Source organism: Silurus aristotelis, assembly GCF_946808225.1.
Source record: "Silurus aristotelis genome assembly, chromosome: 25".
Taxonomy (NCBI): domain Eukaryota; kingdom Metazoa; phylum Chordata; class Actinopteri; order Siluriformes; family Siluridae; genus Silurus; species Silurus aristotelis.
Window position 1 is genome coordinate 10,098,963 of NC_139598.1, and position 25,778 is coordinate 10,124,740.

At 36.6% G+C, this 25,778-nt stretch overlaps 1 protein-coding gene and 1 long non-coding RNA gene across 2 annotated transcripts in view; one reads left to right on the plus strand and one right to left on the minus strand.

The window, feature by feature from the left end:
- Positions 1 to 23,300, minus strand: part of gnal (guanine nucleotide binding protein (G protein), alpha activating activity polypeptide, olfactory type) — an 86,913-nt gene extending 63,613 nt beyond the window's left edge. The window contains exons 1-4 of the mRNA XM_083530014.1: positions 22,789 to 23,300; positions 22,487 to 22,559; positions 21,556 to 21,610; positions 21,268 to 21,387 (exon numbers count right to left, since the gene is read on the minus strand). Of these exons, the coding sequence (XP_083386140.1) occupies positions 21,268 to 21,387; positions 21,556 to 21,610; positions 22,487 to 22,559; positions 22,789 to 22,927 (387 nt within the window). The 5' untranslated portion in view covers positions 22,928 to 23,300. The remainder of the gene's footprint in view (positions 1 to 21,267; positions 21,388 to 21,555; positions 21,611 to 22,486; positions 22,560 to 22,788) is intronic.
- On the plus strand, positions 5,085 to 9,121 carry LOC310719900. Its single transcript, XR_014531595.1, has 3 exons — positions 5,085 to 6,115; positions 6,165 to 6,646; positions 6,817 to 9,121. It is a non-coding gene; the product is annotated as an uncharacterized lncRNA (long non-coding RNA).
- Positions 23,301 to 25,778: the final 2,478 nt, after the last annotated feature.

The window sequence follows — 25,778 nt, forward strand, 5'->3', positions numbered from 1 at the left end:
TCTCACCTTCCAAAATTCTGTTAAACAATCTTGTTAAGAACTCCACTGCCATCTCACCTAAACATCCCCATGCTTCTACTGGTATGTCATCTGGTCCAACTGACTTTCCACTCTTCATCCTCTAAATAGCTGCTCTCACTTCAGCCTTACTAATTCCTTCCACTTCCTACTTCACAACTCCACACCATCCAACCTTCCCTCTCTCTCATTTTCCTCATTTATCAGCTGCTCAAAATACTCCCTCTATCTTTTCAACACACTCTCCTCACTATTCAACACATTTCCATCTCCATCCTTTAATGCTCTAACTTGCAGCACATCCTTCCCAGCTCGGTCCCTCTGCCTGGCCAATCGGTACAAATCCTTTTCTTGTTCCTTAGTGTCCACAGTACGGCCGGTCCCTATTCTGTTTTGCCAACCTCTTTCTCCTTATTCTTTCCTGCACTTCCTCATTCCACCACCATGTCTCTTTGTCTTCCTTTCTATTTCCAGATGTCACACCAAGCACCTTTTTAGCTGTCTCTCTTATCACTTCTGCAGAAACATCCATCATCACTGCTCATCACCTGGCCAATACTATCCCTACAGTAAAGCATGGTGGTGGCATCATGATGCTGTGGGGATATTTTTCAGCAGCAGGAACTGAGAGACTAGTCAAGATAGAGGGAAAGTGGAATGCAGCAATCTACAGAGACATTCTTGATAAAAACCTGCTCAAGAGTGCTCCGGACCTCAGACTGGGTTTATCTTCCAACAGGACAACAACCCTATGCACACAGACAAGATATCAAAGGAGTGGCTACAGGGCAACTGAACATCTCTGGAGAGATCTGAAAATGGCTGTGCACCGACGCTCCCCATCCAGCCTGATAGAGCTGAGTTGAGAGGTTCTGCAAAGAAGAATGTGAGAAACTGCCCAAAAGGAGGTGTGCCATCATTTGTAGCATCAAACTCTTTTAGGTTTTTCTTCCTGTTTATCTATGCTAGTCACATGCCACTTATCTAACCACACATATCTGATTCAACAAAATAGTACATTATACCAGAACATTGTTGTGTAAAACAGAGTTCTCTTAATTTCATCCTTTCCTTATCTATTGGACAAGGAAGTTCCAGAAAAGTTCTCAGCTTAAAACAAGATGTTGAATTTAACAGCACTGAGCAACTATCCAGACCAAAGAATAGAAGCACAAAATACAGGATCAGCAAAAAGACAAGACACAAAGAGCATAGAAACTGAAACCCTAAGTCTCTAAGCTTGGGACTTGTTAATCATTTAAAGAATGCTCTCTCTCTCTCTCTCTCTCTCTCTCTCTCAGGCTTTTATTATTAATATTAATAATAATAATAATAATAACCTGCCAACAGTTTTCTCTTTGCCAAACCATTCTGGTGTTAAAACCAGGGCAGTCAATTGATTAGATATTCAATCGTAATAATCACATGATTGTCATGAGTTAACTCGTGATTAATCTCAACTTGAACATGAATGTACCTTAAAAAAATACTTAAGCTTTTTCAATATTTTTTTAACACTCAAATCAACATGGGAACAAGACAAATATAGATGCCTTATGCAAATGTATGTTTATTATTAGTGAAAGAATACTCAACATAAAGCATTCGACCATAAAGAGTTATGAGTTGCGTAAATCATCAGAACACCACACCAAAACCATCCATGTGGAAGTACAATCGCTGGATGTGTGCATCCTTGTGGATTTTCCTGCTTGATTTGAGACTTGAGTGCATCAGTAAAACAAATGTTTAGTGCTTAAAAATAATTTTTGGTGGAGGTTTTTATTGGAGGCTTTATTTCGGAGTAAAGAAAGGACATTGTGAATGTGTGTGTTGTGTTGAAGGAACCCAAAATCAAGCCCTTCTTGAGCTGTGGATGAAGCAGTAACAGTGTTTCCATGCCTTGCTCCAAGCTGAAGTGGAGGACCAGCAGATCCGCAGGATCATGATGAAGCACTGATTAAACTGTTCAAAAATGCTGCTTAAGCATGGCAGTTCCAAGCTGCTGATTTCCAGGGATGCACAGCTTGCAAACCAATGCTCTGTTTTGCCAAACTGCTAGTGTACCCCGACCTAAAGCAGGCAATTCTGCAGCAGGTCAGCTGTAATCCAGAACAGCATTATTACCTGAAATTGGAGCCAATCACCCCAAGCCAGTTTCCCAAACCTGTGTTTACCCTCTTGCTTATTATCCCCTGTGTCTTTCTTCTCGCTCAATGCTGGAATTCTTCCAGATCCCCAAGAACCACAGTACCTCAATTCACCAATGCCTGGTTCAACATTGGGTACAGCATGCAGGCTGAAGATGAGATGTGTGCATGGGTATGTGAATGGATATCCCTTAGTGGCTGTAACTATTCAATTTGGGCGAACATACAATCGATGTGGAGGATAGTCCCCACCTTACCCATCCACTAATATTGCAAATGAATTGGCTAGCATTTCAGCATTTCTTTAGGGAATATAACCGTTCTGCTATATGGTTGCGAGAGGTGGAATATGCCCATAATATAACCATTGGAAGGTTAGAAACTGCTGAGATGTAAATGTCAGAGCACTCTAAGAAAGCATGGGGAATGGGGAGAACCACCCCCACATGATGACAACTTGATTCTCTGGTACACCTTTGACTAAGTAAAAGTAAAACAGTCACCAAATATTGCCAAACATTGAGGTTTTTCCCATATTTTTTAAATTATTAAGGATTATTTAAAAAAAATTGATTGATTGACCGACTGCCTATTTAGATGATATTATCTATAGTAATAACTGGAAGTGGCACATTCAAGGACTGTCCCAAAATTGCCAAGACACTGGGACAGTAAAACAAAAGAAGTGTGCAACTGGACAAGTGGAAGTAGAGGACAGAATTATGCCTACAGGCTTTTACTCAGGTAAAAGCTGCACTCTGTGTTGGGCCTAGCTAATTAATTAGAAATTTGGGGAAAAGTATATAAACTATATGATATACAAACAAATATAAAAAAAAAATAAAAAAATTTGGATTTTTCGGACTAAAAGCCGCTACTTTTTTCCCACGTTTTGAACCCCGCAGCTTAAACAAAGAAGCGGCTTATTTATTGTTTTTCCCGGTTTTACAAACTTTAAGACAAAAAACTGAACCCCATAACATTAGACCAATGAAATTTCCGAATGGAAATGAAAAAGAAAAAAAAAATAAAGAAAAAAAATCGCACCTCACCTGTGTTCCTAGCTGCACGGCGTCGGGAGAAAAAACTTCCATCGGGTGATTTTTAAACGCACGACGATGCCAAAAGATAAACTCCCGAGAGAAATAGTTGTGAAAGGAAGACAGTGAACAATGACTTTCTTAGTCGGCAACTGTTTAGATACAAGCCGTTGTAACGTGTTGAGTCAGGGTAAAGGGATAGCTCGCTTCTGGCATGCTATTCCCAAAATACTGCTATGCTCCTAAAGGAAGCGCAACATATTTCACCCGTTACACCATGTGTAACATGTCTTTTGTTAAAGCCTGTGTAAAGTACATTAGTGTAGACACTTGTGGCTTAAAAATAGGTGCGGCTTATTTATGTTAAAAATAAAAATATTTGTAAAATTCAGTGGGTGCGGCTTATATATGGGTGCGCTTTATAGTCTGGAAATCACAGTAATAAAGATTTTTAAAAATTGCATTTTTGACTGATTTAATTATTTGTATAATTTTGTTGCACACTAAGTTACAAACAGAACAGACAGGGGTATGGCCTCAATAGTCATGCAGTAAGTGGCCTCATTTTAGTAAATTTAGTAAATTCACAGTTTATTCACATATATTCCTGTTAATTCCCTTGAAAAGTTTTTAAGAAGGAGTGCTTGACTATAAAATGGACCACACTTTCCAGTACAGACCCTGCCCTGGCTCCAGTGGCTCCACCACAGAAAATTAAAACCTTTTTCTCTTGTTATCCCAAGCTAGCCTTCAGCGTCCTTTTACCCCACTTTACTACACATAGTCAAGTCAAATCAACTGTAGTCCTGACTACATCTAGTAAAAGTCAACAGTGGAGGTAACTTTATTTTGTCAAGCAATAATCAAATACATAGCCTAGACAATTACAAGAAAGATCTAACAAAACATTTCCCCATGACAATGGCTCTGCAAAGAAGACGCTGCAGATTAAAAGGTGGCAGAAAACAGATAGGGGCAAGGAGAAGAGTCATATGGAAGACTGCCACATAAAAAAAGTTTTGCCTAATTCCGACTTTTCTCACAATCCAAGTTTTTTCCTCGCAATTCCGACTTTTTCCCCTCTGTAGTGCGAGAAAGCTTTACACATTGAAAATGAAATAAGCTACAATCAACAGAATCCCATGGGATCAAATTAAGCTATTCCTGAAAAGACCTCTGTCTAACAATTATCTCTGGAAAAGACAGAAAAAAACAGATGAAGCAGAGGAGGCGTCATTCATACACCAACAGCTTCAAACTTCAGGCCAACAAAATGGTTACTAGTGGATGCACCAGAGAAGTTTACGAGAAATAGAAATGTTTGTTTTGAAGTTTGGGATCATTTAAAATTTAAAACAAAACAAAAAAAACATGTACAGTGTGTTTACTGGTTTTTTTTTAGTATTTTGAAATGTATTTTTATATTTATATTTATAATTTTTTTTATTTATATATTTGTATTTGCATTTTAATGTTATATGGCATCTAAAATGCAGTGAATGGGTTTAGCTTTCACATATATTCTTGTATGCAATTTCAGCAATAAAATTTAAAAGAAAATCTAAAAAGGATACTTGTTCATTTAAAATACGTCTTTTATTTCTCTTGTATATTTAGTATTGTTCCTTAATAAAGAAAATTTACTTCTTATACGATTACTCATTTAATCGTTGGAATATTTGGGAGTGTCCTGTCCTTAGAAATCTCATTTGGATTTTTGCGTATTATAGTGAATTATTTCTTCATTTGACTGTAAACAAGTTTACAAATTTTAAGCAAGTTTAAAGGAGTGTTATTACTAGCGAAGCAGCCTTACTGAATTTATGTCATATTTTTCATGTTTTCATATATATATTTTGTTTATATATATTGTATATTTTTTATTTTTCAGTTTAACAAAAAAGTAAAAGACCAAGAAAATCACACCTTGGGACATTATTCGAGTGTTTGCTATTTGTCTAGTGTAGCATAGCCACATTCTATGAGGGCAGAAAAATTAAAAGTCAGCGCAGCAGGATAGGCTAAACAAGAATACTGCATTAACAGCTAATGATGCTGAAGTCTTCTAAAAGAGAGTTCCTCCTAAAGAGAAGGTACAACTTACAATGGAGCAACAACAAGGAGCAAGCTGTCAACCAACTGAAGAAAGGGAGCCTATGACGGGATCCACAGATCATCTCCAACAGATGGAAACACAATCTCAATCGGCTAGGTCATTATCTTTAAAAAGGTCAAGCACAAGCTCAGCAGCAGTGAGAGACAGAGCGAAAGCAGTTGCAGCATGCACTTAAATTGCCAATGCAGAGAAAGAGGCAAGTATGATAAAACAAAAAGCAGATTTGGATGCTAGTTTGCACATCTTACAAGCTGAATGTGCAGCAGCAGTCGCTTCAGCCCAAACAGCAGTGTATGAAGAAGCAGATAAAGACCTTGAAAGTGGTGAACTTCAGTTAAAAGAAGTTTCTGACATGTCGCCAATCAATGTCACTCAGCATACCTGTGAGTATGTCTGACAGCATTCAAGAGTTGTTGCCATTTAATGATTAGCCATTAGATACCAATGTTAAGCCACCATTACCTTCAGACAGATAAAGTTGATTATTCCCTGCTGGCACCACCTAATGTAGATGTAAAAAAAAATCACTGCTTCGCAAATAGAACAAAGGTTAATGTAATGAAAGAATCAGAAAATGAGGATGCTCAACGAATACCATTCCCTTTTTCCTCACAATATGTTCCAGAAACACAAGTCACATCAAATCTTTTTAAATATCTGTTCAGACATGAAATGGTCAGTTCCGGGCATGGAAATCCTCTTTCATTAATTCAACTAGAAAACTGAATCTAACAGGCAGAAAGGAGTTAGATTTAATCATAAAATGGTTAAGGAAAGACTTATCCGAACAGGTGAAAAGAATAAGAACCATTCATGTTCTTAAGGCAGCAGCAGCAGCAGTCAGAATGGCTTGGCAATGCTTAAAATTAGGAATGCTATGAAACACCTAAAGTGATGCACTTCTAAGAAAAATTGAGAACGTTCAAAAATTGTCGAACAAAGACTAACAGAAATTGAGAGATATAGGAGATATTCTTCTTGAACTTTAGTTTGCAAAGGCTGAGAAAAGGCTGAAGAAATTGCCTCAAAGACATGTGGATAGTCCAGGGGTCCAAATACAAGGAAGATTATTGGGTTTTGCCTATCACATTTTGCCTTTTTCTCACAGTTCGTGAGAAGTCACACTAAAATAAGGAATTGCCCCAGTTTCTCATTCACCACGTCAAGTATCAAGCAGAACCGAACATAAACTAAGTGGAAAGTGTGCTGTAACTGTACATCCAACAGAGGTGTCATCTTAAACGTTGGACTTGCAGTCAAACAATCTCAGAACAAAAACGAATGCTCTGAATGTTTTAGCAACTGACGGGTTAGCTTTGCACGCAGATTCAGCAGTCTCAATTCCAGCAAATCCTACCAAGGAGAAAGAGCAATGCGGGGTGCAGACAGATAGCTTGTGCACCTCAGTTACTTGCATAGAGATGTAGTGAGTCTAGTCATGTTAAAAATTTTGTCTAGTTAGTGTATCCTGTTGGCAAACAAGAGAAAGCAGTTAGGTTGTATGCTGTCTTGGACAAACAAAGTAATAGGTCTTTAGCCAAGACAGAGTTTTTTCCTCTTTTTGAGAACAAAGCTAGTTTTGAGCGATACACTATTAACACCTGTGCTGGTGCAAAACAGACCTTGAACCAGAGAGCCATCAACTTTGTGGCAAAATCTATAGCTGGACGTACAAAACTGCCAATGTTTATAGAGTGTGATATGCTGCCAGATGATAGAACAGAGATTCCAGACACTGCTCAGCATTATCCTCATCTAAAGCCAGTTGGAAATCAAATCCATTCTTTTGATCACAATGCTCCTATTCTCTTACTTCTAGAACGAGATATTCTGAGAGTGCACAAAGTTAGAGAGCAAAAAACTGACCCAATGATGCTCCATATGCTCAGTGACTAGATATTGGATGGGTTGTAGTTGGGGAAGTATGTCTGGGAACAGCGCATCGATCCTCAAGTGTGAATGTCTATCAAACGCACATTCTCAGTAACAGGCGCACATCATATCTCACTCCTTGCTCAAAGCAGATTTAAGTGCAAGAAAGTGTTTACAGAATATTAGAGCAGCATTACATGTTACCAGATTATGATGGAAAAACTACTGATAACTTGTGATAACTAGGCTGTGCAGTGTTTCTAAAAACACCAGATGACGACAAGCCTGGGTTGTCTGTGGAGGATACATCTTTTCCAGAAATTATGGACCATGATGTCTTCCAGTATTCTGCAAACAGCTGGGTCACACCATTACCCTTTCACTCTCCAAGGTCTCGACTGGCAAATAACAGAGATCAGGCTATGAAACGTGTCACACCACTTTGCAGAACTCTAGCTAAAACCTGGGATGAAACATCAGTTCATAGAATTCATGCAAAAATGTTTTGACAATTACCATGCAGAGTATGCCCCTCCCATATATCAAGGAAGAGAGAGCTGGTACCTTTTCATGTTAGGTCTTTGCATTCTCATTAGGTTCAGAAAAGAGAACATTTCAGCAACAGCGGATGTACAGCAGATATTTTACTGTTTTGTAGTATGAGAAGACCACAGAGATTATTTGTGATTTATATGGTATGAGGAGAACAACCTAGAAAAAAAGGATAACTGAGTAAAGAATAAAAGTTCATGTATTTGTAAATAGTCCTTCACCGGCAGTGGCAATTTACTGCATGTGACATGCAGCTCCACAGGGATAAAAAGATTGTGGTTCTGACGTAAAGCACTTCGTAGTGCAAAACTTTTATGTAGATGATGGATTAACTTTAGTCTCCACTCCGAAGGAAGCCATTGAGAAACACACAAAAACTGCTTTCAGAGTTAAATCTTCGATTACACAAAATCGCATCCAACAACAAAACTATAATGTAAGCATTCCCCAAGGAAGATCATGCCAAAGACTTGAAGGTCTTGGAACTAGAAGTTGAGTAATTGCCTGTTCAACACAACCTGGGTCTTTCTTGGAACCTGGAGACTGATAGCTTTAACTTCCAAGTGAATCAATAAGAGAAGGCATTTATAAGAAGGGGTGTCCTAGCCACAGTGAATAGCCTATATGACCCACTTGGGTTTCTGGCTCTTTTTGTAGTGAGGGGAGAAGCCTTGCTGAGGAAACTTTCGACAGGACAAAGTGACTGGGACACCCCTGTTTCAACAGAAAGCCAAACAGAGTGGAATGAATGGAGAGTGTCGATTAACAAACCGTACATACATGTTCCACTCTGCCACACAAAGAACTGTGCTTCTTCTCAGATGCAACCACAATTGCAATAGCAGCAGTGGCTTACCTTAAGGTAGTGGGCATTAATAACCAATGCCAACTTGGTTTTCTCATGGGGAAAGCAAAGTTAGCCCCTTATTTAGCTTACATCGTGCATCGACTGGAGATGTGTGCAGCTGTACTAGCAGAAGAAATGTTTGAAATTATTAGGGATGAGATTGATGAGAAAATAGTCTTAAGATATATCCATAATATCCAAAAGAGGTTCTAAAGTAGCTCGTACAAGAAAATCAACACATCCTGACCAATGGGGTTATGTAACTACCAACAACAGCAGAGCGGTTACAGGATACATCATGGTTTGCTGGACCACATTTTCTACTTCAAAGCGATGCTCAAGAATTGACTGAGGCATCCGAGTTGGTGGAAACTGATGCTGAATTTCAACCGGACCTTTCAGTTCAGGCAACAAACATTTCTCCATCACAGCTAAGATCTCACAGATTTGAGAGGTTCTCTAGCTGGAAAACTCTCTGTAAAGCAATAGCTCAACTAATCCATATTACAAGATCCTGTTGTGGTAAAAAAAAAGATGACATCCATTGGAATTGTTGGCATCGCTGCAACAAAACCAGTGGGTTGCCAAAAACCAAGCCAAAAACACAGTCACACAATGTGTGCATCATGAAACATTGATGGAAGAGTTTGTGTGCCTTAAAAAGGGAATTGTCCTTCCTAAATTGAGCACCTCAAAAAACTCAATCCAGCAATTGACAATTTACTAAGACTTGGAGGTCACAAATTTTCACCAGACCTGTCTCAAAGTGAAAAGCATCATATTGACACTCTTCTGGTGAGAGACTATCATAACCAAGTAGCACCCCAGGGGCACCAATTTACAGACGGAGCCATCAGAGCTTCTGGATTTTGAATAATAGGGAGCAAACGTCTAGTTTCCAGCATCATTCAAAAATTGCGTTATCTGCCACAAACTGAGAGTAAAATTGCAGACTCAAAGGATGGCAAATTTGCCTGCAGATAGAAAGTCAACTGAACCACTCTTTACTAACGTGGGCATTAATGTTTTTGGCCCATGGAGTGTAGTCACACACCCTACAAGAGGTGGCAGTGCAGATTAAAAATTATGGCCAGGAACTTTTGTGTGCCTGTCAGAGCAGTGCATATTAAGCTGATGAAACTTGCCGTAGACATAAATTTAATCAATGCATTGTGGCGATTTTTCTCTATCCGTGGTCCAGCAAAAATGCTCAGATCAGATAAAGGTACCAACATTATAGGTGCCTGCAAAGAGTTAAAAATCAATGTGAACGTCTTAGTGAAATGGTTATTTTAGCAATACAGGATGCACATGGACATTCAATCCACCCCACGCTTCGCATATGGTGGGATCATGGGAGAGACTCATTGGAGTTGCTAGACAAATTCTGGATGCTATGCTGATTTAAAAACCCACACGCCTCATGAGGTTTTGGCAACCCTAATGGCTAAAGTTATGGCAATCATAAATGCAACGAGTACAGTGTCTCACCTATACAGTTGGAGAAGATGGAGAAGGGAGTATCTCTCAACACAACAGAAGCGCAAAAAGTGGCCTGATGAGCAACCAAATGTGAAAATTGGTGATGTGTTTTTAACAGAGAGTCAAGCTCCAAGAAATACAGTTGGACTTGTTGTAAAAACCTTTAGAAGTGAAGAGAAACTGTTTCTTAAAGTAAAACTGAAAATCGTTGACCAAAGAAGCGCCGAGTTCTTTTTGAGACTAATTTCAGAAATAGTTCTTCTTTATTCTCAGGAATCTTAAAGATACAGTCGTCCCGTGCCAAAACCATCCGCAATATATTTCATATATTTTTTTCAATTTATATTTTAATATATTGTATTATTTAGTTTTACTAAAAAGTAAAGAGTAAAGACCAAGAAAATCACACCTTTATTCGGGTTTCTGCGATCTGTCTAGCGTAGGTAGCATAGCCACGTTCTATGAGAGGAGAATAGGTAGAACACCTGATTGCTTAAATAATCAATAGCAACAGCGTTATAATGAATAAATGTAATATACAAATTACCTTTAGAAACTTTTAAACGAATAAATTATGAATGGAAAAAGAGGAATAGTACATTTTTGCAAAACAAATTGACCTACCAAATCATAGAGCTAGAAAGACAGAGAAAGTGATAAGAAGAAACTCTTGAGGGCTTAGACTCAATGAGGCTCGTGATACACAATGAATGAAACCAGTGTGCATTATACTGCCTTGAACAGAGAAAGTGTAAGATAGACAAAGAAAAAAAAAAAAGAGAAAAAGAAAAAAGAAATCAGAGAGCGAGCGAGCGAGAGAAAGAGAGAGAGAGAGAAAGAGACTGACTTAGTTGTAGCTAGTTTACCTAACTGCTAACTATATAACTGCTCTTTAACAAAAAAAGGTAATACATTCATATAGACATGTGTAACATTCTTACAGGCAGTCGTCGACTTACGACCTATGCAACTTACAACCATTCGACTTTACAACGACAATTGCGTATGACAGTAAGAAACAAAATAGTATATAGATGATACAAATGGCAAAAAAAAGAACAAAGTGATTATATATACAGTATAACAATAATGAAAGAAGATTATGATAAAATACTACTTAAAGATTTTTTAACATCATTTCACAGTACTGTACATATAGCCTACTCTACTTACAACCAAATCGTGTTACACCGGTCTGTTGGAACCAATCGTGGTCGCCGACTACCTGTATATTTTTTATACTACAAAAACATGGTATGCTTCTATAATCATATTACAGAAAGCTTAATCAATGCTTACATATACAAAAAAATTAGCGTTTAGAGAGTGAGCGAGAGAAAGAGAGAGAGAAAGAGAGAGAAGAGAGAGAGAGAGAGAGAGAGAGAGAGAGAGAGAGAGAGAGAGAGAGACTGACTTCGTTGTAGCTAGTTTACCTAACTGCTAACTATATATAACTGCTCTTTAACAAAAAAGGTAATACATTCATATAGACATGTGTAACATTGTTATATTTAACTTTTTTATACTACAAAAACATGGTATGCTTCTATAATCATATTACAGAGAACTTAATCAGTGCTTACATATACAAAAAAATTATTTGTTTGCTTTATTGTGTCCAAGCACAGAGTTACATTAAGAATAAGAATAATATAATTAAATAAAACATCATTATATATACGTAGTACTCTCTCTTGCTACTCATCATGACTTTTTGCATAGATTTGCAGGTCATCGAAAGTTTTTTCTTTTCTTTTCTTTTCAAACCTGTCCATTGATTATAACCAATTTTCAAAATGCCTTCTGAAATTTGATTGGTATTACACGTCAGTGCTTTTTGCTCCACTGTCTCTGGTGCTCCGTTGCCCTACTATAGGTGGAGGCCCCTGTCAATCATAATTAATGGTGGATAGGAAAGGGACCAATCAACAGCAAGATTCCACCCAAGTCTGCCAGATGTATTTTTGTTGCCCTTTTGTTGCCCTTGCTGTTTTGGTGCCTTGCCTTGTTAGCCATTTTGTTATATATTACAGCACTTTGTTTGAGAACAGTTAAGACTATTTTTCTAGACACCCTACTGTAGGTTAAATGGTTAAGTACCACCTCTTGAATTTTTTTGTTATTGTTTTGTTTAGTTAGGTTAGCTAGAGTATACCTAGAGTATTTTGTTAGTTAGGTTAGCTAAAGTATACCTAGAGTATTTTTTTCTTACGTTCCTTTTTTTTTTTTTTTACCACAACAGTCCATGTTCTCCTGCCTCTGTGAGTCTAGTTTCCTTGTTACCGTTGAAGTGTTGTCTTGTGTCTCGTCATTCTGTTTGTCAGTCAGTAGCCATACCCTAACCTCTGGACCCATTATATTTACCATTATTTTGATCCAAACAACCTGCAAGAATTAAACTATTATTGTTCCTGCACTCTCCGTAGTTCTAACCACTGTGGAAATATAAGTGAGGGCTCATTCAGGGTCTGTTTGGAAAGGAATAGAATAGCAGTGTTTATTGCATTTACAGTTCATTGTCACTGAATCATGGCTGACTCTGCACTCTGACCCCAGCTTCCAAACAAGCTTGGATATGTGAAGAAAATAATTTTGTTGTAATGTCTATGTGACAAATAAACTCTATTCTATTCATGTCCCTCTAAAAAGCTCCTAAGAACTGAGTCTTCAACTTGCCAGATACTCTCAAAATCAGAAAATGAAAATGGCTTTTGTATACTAAGCCGTGTGTGTGTGTGTGTGTGTGTGTGTGTACCAGTAAAAGCAGAAGAAAGGAGTATGGGTTATCATCTCCTGAGATAATTATATATTTTAAAGTGTGGTCCCTTTCAATATGTTTTACAGGGTGTGTGCCACTGACAAGCAACAAACTCCCTGCTGATTTGAGAGTATTAACACTTGCAACAATGAAGAACCAGCAGGTGTTATACATATTTTTTTCATTAAGTTAATTAGTTTACATTAAGGTCCATAAGCATTTGGACACTGATACAATTTGCTATTTTTGTCTCTGTATACCACCATAATGTATTTAAAATTAAGCAATCAAAATGCATTTTAACCAAGATAATCTAGGTGTCATATACATAGGGGTTATAGTTAAATTCAAATAGCTGTTTTAATATATAATCTTCATTTATCTGTAAACTGACTTTTAACCATCAATTACTTCAAGAATAGCATCTCAAAAGCTGTTTTTTACACAACATGCAATGAGCAACAGCTCTGACCCACTCTATCTGAACGTGGCTTGAAGGTCTGCTGTGGTATCTGGTAGCACTATGTTAGCAGCTGACCTATTATCCAGTTCTAATACTCATGCAGCAACTTTTGGTGATTAACTGGGGTCAGCATGGGCATTCTGAAGCCCCAAACATAGCCAGAGTGTTTCGTGCACTATACAATAATAGACTAGAATTTTGCCAGTAACTTTGCTTTCTGTATTTGGTGTGACCCCCTTACTTACAAGTAATAAATGTAAGGAAACATTTCTGGTAACTGTTGATAAGTCCTGTACAATGACTTGAAGGAATTGTAGCCCATTCCTAATTCTAGTGGATTAATGTTTGACATTCCAAAGTAATTCTGTTCCTGTTCAATCATTCATATATATTATAGCCCCTAGAAAAGCCTCAGGCTAAAAAAAGCAATCATACTGACCTGGTAAAGAAAAATAAATCCATTAAGGGATTTAAACAGATTCAGGCTGTGGCATGAAGATTATTTTTTTTTCTTATCGCTGCATCCATGATTTTGATAAAGTATGGAATGAAAGAATGGAATCTTTAATCCTCTTTAACCATTATGTGTTAGAATGACTTAGATCATGTATCAAGGCAATGACCCATTTTTTTTTTTAGATTCAGTTTTTTGACAGATGTACTGACATATTACAAATGTATTGTTCATTCAGTATTGGCAAACCGTCCTATATATTTTTCTATATTCCTCTAATGATTTCTGGAGAAAAATTGAAAATTCTAACGGTTTCTCAAACTTTCAAGCACCACTAAATGGGTGGAAAAGCCAGTCCCAATACTTTTGTGTACTGTTAAAGTGTTAATAGTTTATTTTTATCCATTAACAAAATTAAATGTAAATGAATAAATGAAATATCCTAATTAAAACAATATTCTGTGTGATCACAATTTGCCTGCAAAACAGCATCAATTCTTTTAGGTATATTGCACACAGTTTTTGAAGGAATAATCCTAACTAAACCTCCAACTCGATTTACAGAAACTTGCACCAAACCTTCGCCATGCTTCACTGTTGCCTGTCTCCAGCTCTTCGACAAACAAACTTTAGTTTTTTTTGCGCTACCGCCAAAATTTCAGATGATGACTCATCAGTCTAGGGTAATATTGCGATATACTGGTACTAGCAAGGTATCCCAATACCCTGCTTTTTAAAATTATACGATTACTCGTTTTATTAGTACTGATACTTTAAGAGAGATTGACCATTGTGCAACAACAGGGGCAGTGTGTGGGCAGTGCAACTGTAGGTACAGCACATTGTGTGCGTGCCGAATAGTTTTTTCCCTTTTCGGTGCACTCCAGCTAGTATATAAAGTAAATAATGCCATTAAATATGGCATTATTTCGCTTACATTGTTGACAGTCACAGCAAGCCAACCTACATAAAAAAAAATCCTCTGTAAGAAATGTTACAAAACAAAGTAAGCGAAGGGAGCCAACATGTCCAACTTGGCATAGCATTTTGCCGACAGACATGCCAACTTGATTTTAAAGTGCGACAGAATAGCAAATATGATACCAGTATTCATAATTCTTAATCTGCTATAATTATTATTTGTAATAATTAATACTACACATACATCCATGTCTTCAGCACCACCTATTTTATATTATTTTATTATAACTATATTATAACATGCTGTTTAGCACATCTACTGAATTGCTGCTGTTGTTGCTTTGCACAACTTTGTTTTACATTTTGTGTTTATACAGTGTGCACAATTATTAGGCAAGTTGTATTTTTAAAGATTCATTTTGTTATTGTACAACTACAGTGTTTTGGTCAATCCAAAATGTTAACAAACCCTCAACATTTAAGTAGTAAAAGTGAAGTTTTGGCTTTCTTAAGAAAATATCTACCATTATTAGGCAACTATTAATTGTGCAGAATTATTATGCAACTAAATGAAAAACAAAGAATTTCCCATCTTGTTTTTTTTTACCCGTTAAAGTGAGAATAATAAACAAACTCAAAATTTACAAATAAACATTTCTGAAATTTCAAAAAGAAAACCCCAGTGACCAATAAAACCACCCTTCTTTTCGATACCAGTCACAAGCCTTCCATTCGCAGAGTCAGTCAGTTTCTTGAACTGCTCAGAATCAACTTTTTGTGCAGCCGCAACCACAGCCTCCCAGACACTGTTCAGAGAGGTGTACTGTTTACTTTCACTGTAAATTTCCTGCTTAAGAAGGGCCCAAAAGTTCTCAACAGTGTTTAAGTCAGGTGAAGAAGGGGGCCAGGTCATTAGTTTTTCATCTTTAAGGCCTTTACTGGCCACACTTTGATGCATATGATGGAGCGTTGTCTGGAATAAAAATCAAAGTCTTCTTGAATGATGCAGACTTTTTCCTGTACCACTGCTTGAAGAAAGTGTCTTCCAAAAATTGGCAGTAGGTCTCAGAGTTGATTTTGAGTCCATTTTCAACCCGAAAAGGTCCAACTAGCTCATCTTTAATAATACCTGCCCATACCAGTACCCCACATCCACCGTGCTGGCGTCTGGGTCAAAGTGCAGCTATGTGTCCGTTACTGATCCAACCAAGGGCCCATCCATATGGTCCGTCAAGAGGCCCTCTCATCTCATCAGTCTATAAAACGCTTGAAAAATCTGTCTTCAGATATTTCTTAGCCCATTCTTGACATTTCAACTTGTGTGTCTTGTTCAGAGGTGGTCGGGTTTCAGCCTTTCTTACCTTGGCCATGTCTCTGAGAACTGAACACCTCATACTTCTTGACACTCCAGATAGGTTGCGGTTGTGGAATAGTGCAGCACTGGAGGATAATGGGTTCCTGGTAGCTTCATGTTTGATTCTTCTCAAATCTTTGGCGGTTAATTTGAGTCTTTTCTTCTCGACACGTTTCTTGCGACCCTGTTGACTATTTGCTACAAAACGTTTGATGGTTCTGTGATCACGCCCCAATATCTTAGATATTTCAAGAGTGATGTATCCCTATGAAATTTTTTTTTTTTTAAGTTTTGACTTTTTAGAGTCCGTTAAATCTCTTTTTTGGACTATTTTTCCGGAGGAGAAGAATCTGCCTAATAATTATGCACACCTTGATATAGGGTGTTGATCACCTTAGGCCACACCCTCCCTCATTACACAAATACATCACATGATATGCATTAAATCCAATAAGCATTCAAGTTTATACAGTTTGGACTTGGAAATGATGGATAAAATGATGATATGGTCAAAATAATCACTTGCCTAATTATTGTGCACACAGCGTATTTAAAAGTACACTCTAGTTTACAGTTCTCTTTTAGCAAATTGTACTGTATAACACATTATACAGTAGGTTTACTGGTGCCGCTATTTTGCATTTTGTGTATCTGTTCTACACTGTCTTGTGTTGTCTTTTGTCTGCACTGTTTGCACTAGGTTGCACATGATGCACTTTATGTGGCTGGGACAACTTGGCTCTGTGTCCTGTTGTGTAGCTCTATGTTTTTTTTATGTAGCACCAGGGTTAAGAAGAAACGTTTTATTTCAGTGTACTGCGTCAGCAGAGGTGGCAAAAGTGCACACATACTTTATTTAAGTAGATGTACAGACACTCATGTTTTAAAACACTGCTTTAAAAAGTAGTGACTATACTTTTTTTACTCAAGTTAAAGTAAAAATGTTTGGGCACTGACATGTACTTAAGTGAAAAGTAACCCATTACTACTATTTGTTTTAGTGTCACACTGGTAACTGGACCTCACCTCATGATAATATTAGGGCTGTCAATAGATTAAAATATTTAACCGTGATTAATCGCACGATTATCCTGAGGTAACGCAATTAATCGCAACTTAATTGAACATTTTCATCTGTTCTAAATGTACCTTAAATGAATACTTGTAAACTGTAATCTACATGGGCATGGACAAATTTGAATGCAAGATGATCATGATCAGGTGTTTAGGAATGTCTCTGTTCTCAGTCATTTTTACGTCGCTGAATCCCTCCGTCTTATTAACATTAACCCCATACTTCTTGTTGCCTTCTGCCCTGCTCGTTGTGAGCTTAATAAACTAGTCTACGTCTGTGGTGTGTGAGAGAGACAGGAAATGATAAACTAATAAACTGAAATAATAGATTAAAAAAGCTGCACAATTACAGGAAACAGGTTGATGGGCTAAAAACGACACGCAATGAGAAGAAAAATATTTCACCAAATAGATTAAAACTAAAGTAACAAGCTGGTTTGATATGTAAGAAATAGAAAGTACAGATCTTTCTGTAAAAATGTAATGAGTGAAAGTAAAAAAAAAAAAAAAAAAAATAGTAAAGTATACGAAAAAATCTACTTAAGTACAGTAACAAAGTATTTGTACTTCATTACTTCCCACCTCTGTGCGTCAGCTATATATGATTGAAATGGCAAAAAAAAAGCTTCTTGACTTGACTATATAATTGTCAATACACAGCTGTATAAATGAAAAACAAGAAGAATAAGAATAAGCAAGAAAAAATATGCACATGTTCTGGTTTTCAATGTTCTGTTAACAAAAAACTTTCTATTGTGAACCAATGTTTATTTAAACAAAGCTATGGTATTAATAGCAGCAGCTGCAACAATTTTATCTTATGCAGAAAAAATATAATTCATAATTCATTTTTTATTTAAATGACTCTACTCTCTTTTAGCAGACATCAAACACTGGGTGTATATTAAGGTTAAATTATTCAATTTCTTGTCCTGTTGTTTTTTTGCCATTATATCGATTTAGTATTGGTATTGTAATATAAGATTTTGGTATCATGACAACACTAGTCTAGAGAACCTGCTACCATTTTTCTGCACCCCAGTTCCTATGTTTCCGTAATAAGTTGAGTAGCTTAACCTTGTTTCCATGTTGGAGGTACAACTTTATGGCAGCAATTCTTCCATTGTGGTCAGACTTCTGCTACAGACAGTAAATGGGTATACCTGGGTCCCACTGGTTTCTGCAAGTTCTTTGCTGATGACACAGTTGGACATCTTCCGATATCGAAGGGAAGAAAGCATTGTGTGTCTTTCATCTGCTGCAATAAGTTCCCGTCGCTGAACACTAGATCTACAGTCAACATTGCCCGTCTACCAGGCTCCTCATCTCATCTCATGCAGCACTCCTTCCCTCACACGCTTCAACAAATAGCTTTTACATAATCCATGTGAAAAACAAATGATTGTCCCATTTTTTGTATACTAGGCCATGTGTCCCACAGGAAGTGCAAACCAGATGGGATGGCATGTCACTGCAAAATGATGTGGTAGTCATGCTGATTAAGTGTGCTCACAATCTTGACTATATCACCACCAGTGTCACCAGCAAAACATCACCACACCATACCACTCCTTCTCTTCAATGTTTTAACATAAAACACTGGATCTGTTCATGACTCGCATGCATCAGGTTCGCTCGTGACATAGTGATGGATTCAATTAAAACGGTGAGAACAAACTACATCTAAAAGCAGCAAATAACAGCATCAGTAAACCACTGTTGTGAGCTATCCCTTGACCCTGATACAACGCGTTACAAATATATATATAATAAAATATATATATATATATATATATATATATATATATATATATATATATATATATATATATATATATATATATATATATATATACACATACACACACATATATATACACACACACACACACACACACACACACATACACATATATATTTGCATAAATCAACATTTGTATTGTTTTTAATGAGAATTGCAGATGGGAAGTTGACAACCATGCTTTTAAAAAACATATATATATACACACACACACACACACACACACACACACACACACACACACACGCATATATATACATAATGTTGATTTATGCAAATATGTATTTATATATATATATATATATATATATATATATATATATATATATATATATATATATATATATATTATGACCTCAACATACAGCCAATATTGTCAAAATTGCTGGCAACAAAAGTAAGCACATTCTAAGTGAACATGTCAAAACTGTGTCCAAAGTGTCAATATTTTGTATGAACATCATCTAGCACTGCCTTAATCCTCCTGGTTATGGAATTCACCAGAGCTGCCGAGGTTGTTGCTGTAATCCTCTTCTACTGCTCCATAATGACATCACAGAGCTGCTGGATGGTAGACACATGGCGCTTCTCCACCTTCTGCTTAAGGGAATCCCCACAGGTGCTCAATAGGCTTCAGGTCTGGGGACATACTTGGTCACCTCATCACCTTCACCTTCAGCAAGGCAGTTGTCATCTTGACAGTGTGTTTGGGGTCGTTTTTCATCTTGGAAAACTGCCAGTCGGAACAGTTTCTGAAGGGAGGGCATCATGTTCTACTTTAGAATGTCACAGTACATGTTGAAATCCATGTTTTCCCTCAATGAACCGCAGCTTCACAGTACCAGCAGCACTCATGCAGGCCCAGACCATGATGCTACCACCACCATTCTTGACTGTAGAAAAGACACAATGTTTTTGGTACTTCTCACCAGGGCATCGCCACACATGCTGGACACCATCTGAGCCAAACAATTTTAACTTAGTATCATCAGACCACAGGACATTGTCCAGTAATTCATGCTCTTGGACAAGTTGTCTTAAGCAAACTGTTTGCAGGCTTTCTTGTGAGCCAGCTTCAGAAAAGGCTTCCTTCTGGGATGACGGCCATGCAAACCGCATTGTTGCAGTGTGCAGCATATGGACTGAGAACTGACAAGCGGACCTTCCACTTCTGCAACCTTTAAAGCAATGCTGGCACACTCATGCATCTGTCTTTTGGAATGGAAGTCTTTTAGGCACAGAACGAGGACTCTTCTTTAATCGATCCTTACGAGCCTGTTCTGAAAACCGTCTTGGAAAACCTCTGTATGAACCTGGCCACTGTACTGTAACTCAGTTTCAGGGTGTTACCAAACTTATTATAGCCTAAGCATTTTTTTGCATGCAAAGCACCAACATTTAACTGCTCTAATACAAGATACCCAAATAAGTATGGCCTGTCAAACAGACAAAAACAAACATGATGAATAGGACATGTCTGCTTTGCAGGGTGGAATGACGTTACAGCTACTGCTATACAATCTGCACATTGACTACTCTAAAATATATCCTAGGTTAATTTCTATAGTATTGTCACTTGAGAAAGATATACTAAGATACTAAAATGGTTGCTGAAATTATATATATATATATATATACCCAAATGCTCACTTGAATTTTTTTACTATTAAATTTTTTGGTTTTTTTGCAGGTCCCCCCTGAATAAATTCAGAGTCACTGTCACTGGACTTAAATTTATCCCATCTGTGCATAATTGATTACATTAAATGAAGCTCTTGGCCTGCTGGTTTCATGCCATATGATTGACTGCAGGTGTAAAGGTGTTTCAATTAAAGTGGATGCTATGTGTATTTGCATATAAACATATATTACCACATATTACCAACTAACAAAGCATTGAGCTTGTGAACAAAAAGGTATGAGATATATTGTGCAGATACAATACAGTATCTTTTTTCTTTTAAAATAAACAAATACAATACTAGAGTAAAATATATCTTAAATCATTATACACAGAGCAACACAAAACCAAAAAAGATACCAACAGCACCCTGGTGTCTAAACACATCCAAATATATGATAGAACAAGAGACAAGTATATGTACTGATATATGGTGGACACAAAAGATGATGACGTCAGCCAAAATGCATACCACCTATAGCTCTAGTTCCAAAAGGTTTTTATAGAATGCACAGACATTGTAATTTGTTGTTATATTGAATATTTTCCTTAATTTAGCATGCATAGTATGAATGTGGTATGCAATCCACTACCCAACCAGCTACTTACAGTATAGCTACAATAAACACTCCATCCATTCTCATGTTTAAAGACCAAACACTTGATTGAGATAAGACCCCTTACCTCTGTGTAGTCGAAGTCAGAAAGTGGAGCTATGCTTTTTATATAGTCGGCTCGAAACTGATTGTCTGGGTTGGCAAGTGGCACTGGGGGTATTAAAGTGCTCATGGCCGATACTATTGTCTAGAAAAGAAATCACACACACACACACACACACACACACACACACACACACACAGGATAAATGTGGAAATAATTTCATTGATAAACAAATGAGATTACTTGAACTCAATGTTTAAAAAAAAAAAAAAAAAAAAAAAAAAAAAAAAAACAACAACAATAGAAACTTACTACAATAGCATCCTTCACATTTTTTCGGATATCCAATATTTTCTGCTTCTTTTCTCTGAGAAAAAAATATATATTAAAAAAAGTGAACAAACATAAATTGAAAAAAATCTAAAAGTATTGCCAATGAAACTCAAAATACTTTGGTGAATGTTTAAAAGTTTTAAGTACATTGAACACACTATACACAATACAAATTATTAGAATAGGGCTAGGCCCACAATATTACTAGTAATAATCAATTATATTATATATAAAATATATGAGAATTATCATAATGCAGAGGACTGGTCTACATTGTAAAAGAGTTCAGAAAATTTAAAAATATTTTGAGCTGGCATGTGCCTCAGCTGACTTTGGGGTAATAAGTTGTATTTTATCTTAGTAATGAGTGCACACCATACCCTTTAACCACCTATCGAAAATGTTTTATTACAGAAACTGGAGCTAGTTCGAAAATGAACCTTGGAATTTCTCCATACACACACACACACACACACACACACACGAACGATCCACTTGGAAAGAAAAAAATATAATTAATAGCCGCCATCTGCATCAGCTGAATTTGTGCTAAATTATGCATTGTATCTGCATTTTGTTACTAATGAGCTCTGACAACATTCGTTGGCCAAATACCGGAGCCTTGTTATTACCGAAACTGGAGCTAGTTAGACAATGATTTAGCTATCCACACACAGGATATAAGCCACGACGAGGCCTTTATCTGTCTGACAGCTATTAGTAAGCAGTCGGACACAGCTAGCTTGTCGCCATGCTGGCCGACTGCTGGAGAACTGTATAAAAAAACTAAGCAAAAGCCGAAACGACGCGTATCATTAAACAATAACAAACGATTACCGACGTATCGTATCAAAGCAGCAGGCCAAATCTGGCACCACGCCACGATTTAAAATGGACAACGAATACTTACTCTGCGTTAAAGCCGTTGACGTGCAAGATCCGCATCTGCTTGACAATCGTACTCTTTCCGGATTCTCCAGCCCCTTCGGCAGAAAAACAATTGAAAAGGAAACAATATTAAATGCAACAAATTGCTGCCAACACAACGCAGGACAGCGCCGTTTCATTGCACTTTCCTTAGCATGGTAGAATTGGAAAATCCATGTCAGTTGTCCAATCCTTTGTATTATTCAAGATCTGTCTAAATGCATTATCGATAGAGCTACCACATGCACGCCATGTCGCTTCGAGCGTACATCTGGAGCATCTTACCTAATAAAAGCAGCCGATGTGTGGCTTTGTAAGCCTGCCTTTCCTTCTGTAACTGTTTCTCTATCTTTTTATTCGCCTCTCGTTGAGCCTTCTCGTCAATACGCTGGTCTTCGGTCTTGCTGTTCCCCAAACAGCCCATCTTCCGCCAAGCTCTCCACGCAAACACGACGTTGTATAATGAAATCTTATATAAAATATTAGACTAAAGCTCTATCACGCGAAAAAAAACGAGGCGGGGAAAAGAATAATCCGTGGCTTGCCCGTCGCCGTCGGTAAAAAGAAAAAAAAAAAAGAAAAATAAAGATTTACGGGTTTGCTTAAACTCAAGCACAATCCATCCAGATTTATTTAAATCGTTTAAAAATGTGCATCCTCTTAGAATAAAGAACGACTCCCATTAAAGAAAGCAGAAAAGGACTGAAACTGTGATACGTCTGACGGATCCGATTTCGCTTCTCTTTCCCCGTCACTGCTTTTTTTTCTGTCTAACGTTAGCTGGCTTTTTCAGGCTCAATAGTGCTCGCTGTGGTTGTAGGAAGTAATGTTCAAATCACACGCAGCAAACTGCTCAACCATACAACCAGTACAGTTTCTATAAATAAAATATCAATATGAATTACATTTAATGACAATTCGATGACTATCAATTCTTTTCAGTTATCACACACAAACGCATATATATATATATATATATATATATATATATATATATATATATATATATATATATATATATATATGAATTATGCAAATGCATTAACATTTACAAAATATTAGCACATGTGGAAAGATAGACATTAATTGCCATGTTGTGAGTTAACTGATTGTTCATTGTCAGTATGTAGTTTGGATTGTATTGAGCTATATTGTGCTAAAGTGTAACAAGTATTACTGTCCTACAAGTATTCATATCTACTTATTTATCTACTTATACAATCTTAATTAGCAAATTATTTAAAATAAATCAAATTAATAAAAGTTTTTATTCTATCACCTGTAACTTTTTTAATTTGTATATATTCACCTTACTGACTGGATATAACCTCATAACAAGCCAGGAAGTTAGTCCAGAATGTGTCAGCAAATATCTAATACTTAAAAATAATAAATAATACTAAAGTATCTAAACTAATATAAACTGATTCATTAATTAACTTTTCATTAATCACAAAATACTGCTTGGAAAGCTATAATAATGCAACACACAACCTTAATCCTGAATACCTGAGTAAACCCTTCACCTTTTATGACATGTCACATCTATATCAAGGTCAAAATAGTGGCTTTTAATAAAAACCTAAAATTGGGAGAACTCTGTTAGGAGGCAGAGTCTTTGCAAGATTATCCCAGTTATAGTATAACCTTCCTCCATAGGTTTAGTGTTCAGAATTATTCATTTTAATTCAGAATTTATCTGAGCTTAAATTATAAAACTGAATTGCATTGAAGTGTGAACATTAGTGATCTTTATGAAATTGTATACTGGTAGGTTACATAAAGTCACTTAAATAAAGTCATAACAGATTGGTTACAACAAACAAGTTGGCACAAAAAGCGGCCCATATAAGTTTATGTAAATTTATATAAAGCAGCAATCTACTGATTTTTTATTTCAGACAAAGCCCATAGTGCTAGAAGTCATCTTTACACAGAGAAAAGAAGGATTAATGTGATGAGCATTCCAGCACTGGTCGCATTTACCTCTAAAAACGGACCTATTGCAAATACACAGGCTGTCATGCAAATGTGGAGCTGGTTTTGCATAGATAAAGCAGAAGCATTTCCCAGAATAAGATACCAATACATATGACAGGCATTTTCTTTCAAGACTGAGTAGACTTGTTTGTACTTTCTTTTTTTATTCCATGGGGGCCCCTGCAATCAGGATTACTATAAAATTTTAAACCAAATCAGCTTTTTAGAGTAGTGATCCAGGTCAAGCAGATTACACAAAGTTATAGCATATGTGTCAATAATTTGTGAGAAAACAGAGTAATACTTATATGCTGTATTTCACACAAGAACATTTTATGTGGTAGAGTGTTACAGTATCCAAGCAAAGTAGTATTACTATGTCTTTAATAAACCACAGCCAGTTGTGGCTGTGTTTCATCTAATCACGATGGAGATTCACAAAAAGGACTTTTTTCAGTGTAAGAATAAAAATGTGATGCAAAGGTAATCTTAAAGACATTTAAGAAACTGCACTGGATATACAGGTTCACTTTAGCTCAATCATTAACACAAACAAACCAGATTTAGTTAAACTATTTAAAAAAATGTGCAAGCTCTTAAAATACAGAACAGCACACAAATAAAAGTGAGTAATGGAAAACAGACCATGGCTTAAATTGAGATACAATTTCACCCCTCTTCCCTGTTACTGTTTTTTTTTTCCGTCTAATGTTAGCTGAGCTTTTACAGGTTCAACAGTGTTTGATTGAGATCATGCAAATGAACAACTCTGTCATTTGTACAAAAATAGGTTCCATGCAAAGAGAATGATAGTCTTGTTGACATTTTAGAAGATATTTTGATACAGGTAGCTTTTCTTTCCTATACAACTTCCCCAAAACAATAACTTACTCCCACCCCACTCTGAACTAAATGCCAAAAGGCTAAATAGCAGTGTTTTTTCAAAGTTAGCAGTAAATATATGAAATCTAAAATAAACAATGTGGAAACAATATTTAACCAAACTGTTTTATTTAATTAAGTTTGATCTCAATATAAAAGTCTATTTTAAATGTCTTATTTAAAATTGACCAAGATAAGGAAGAGCAGAATTTCATTGAGGCCAGAAAAGTAGAAGTAGCATTAGCAGTAGTAGTTGATGTAATAAAAGTAATAATAATATTATTATTATTATTATTATTATTATTATTATTATTATAACTCAAACATTTTGTTTTTGTTAACAGGCTCAAACATTTTGTGTCCTAACCTTAATTATGGTTTTGGCCGCTCTCCTAATTTGCTAATAATGTCTA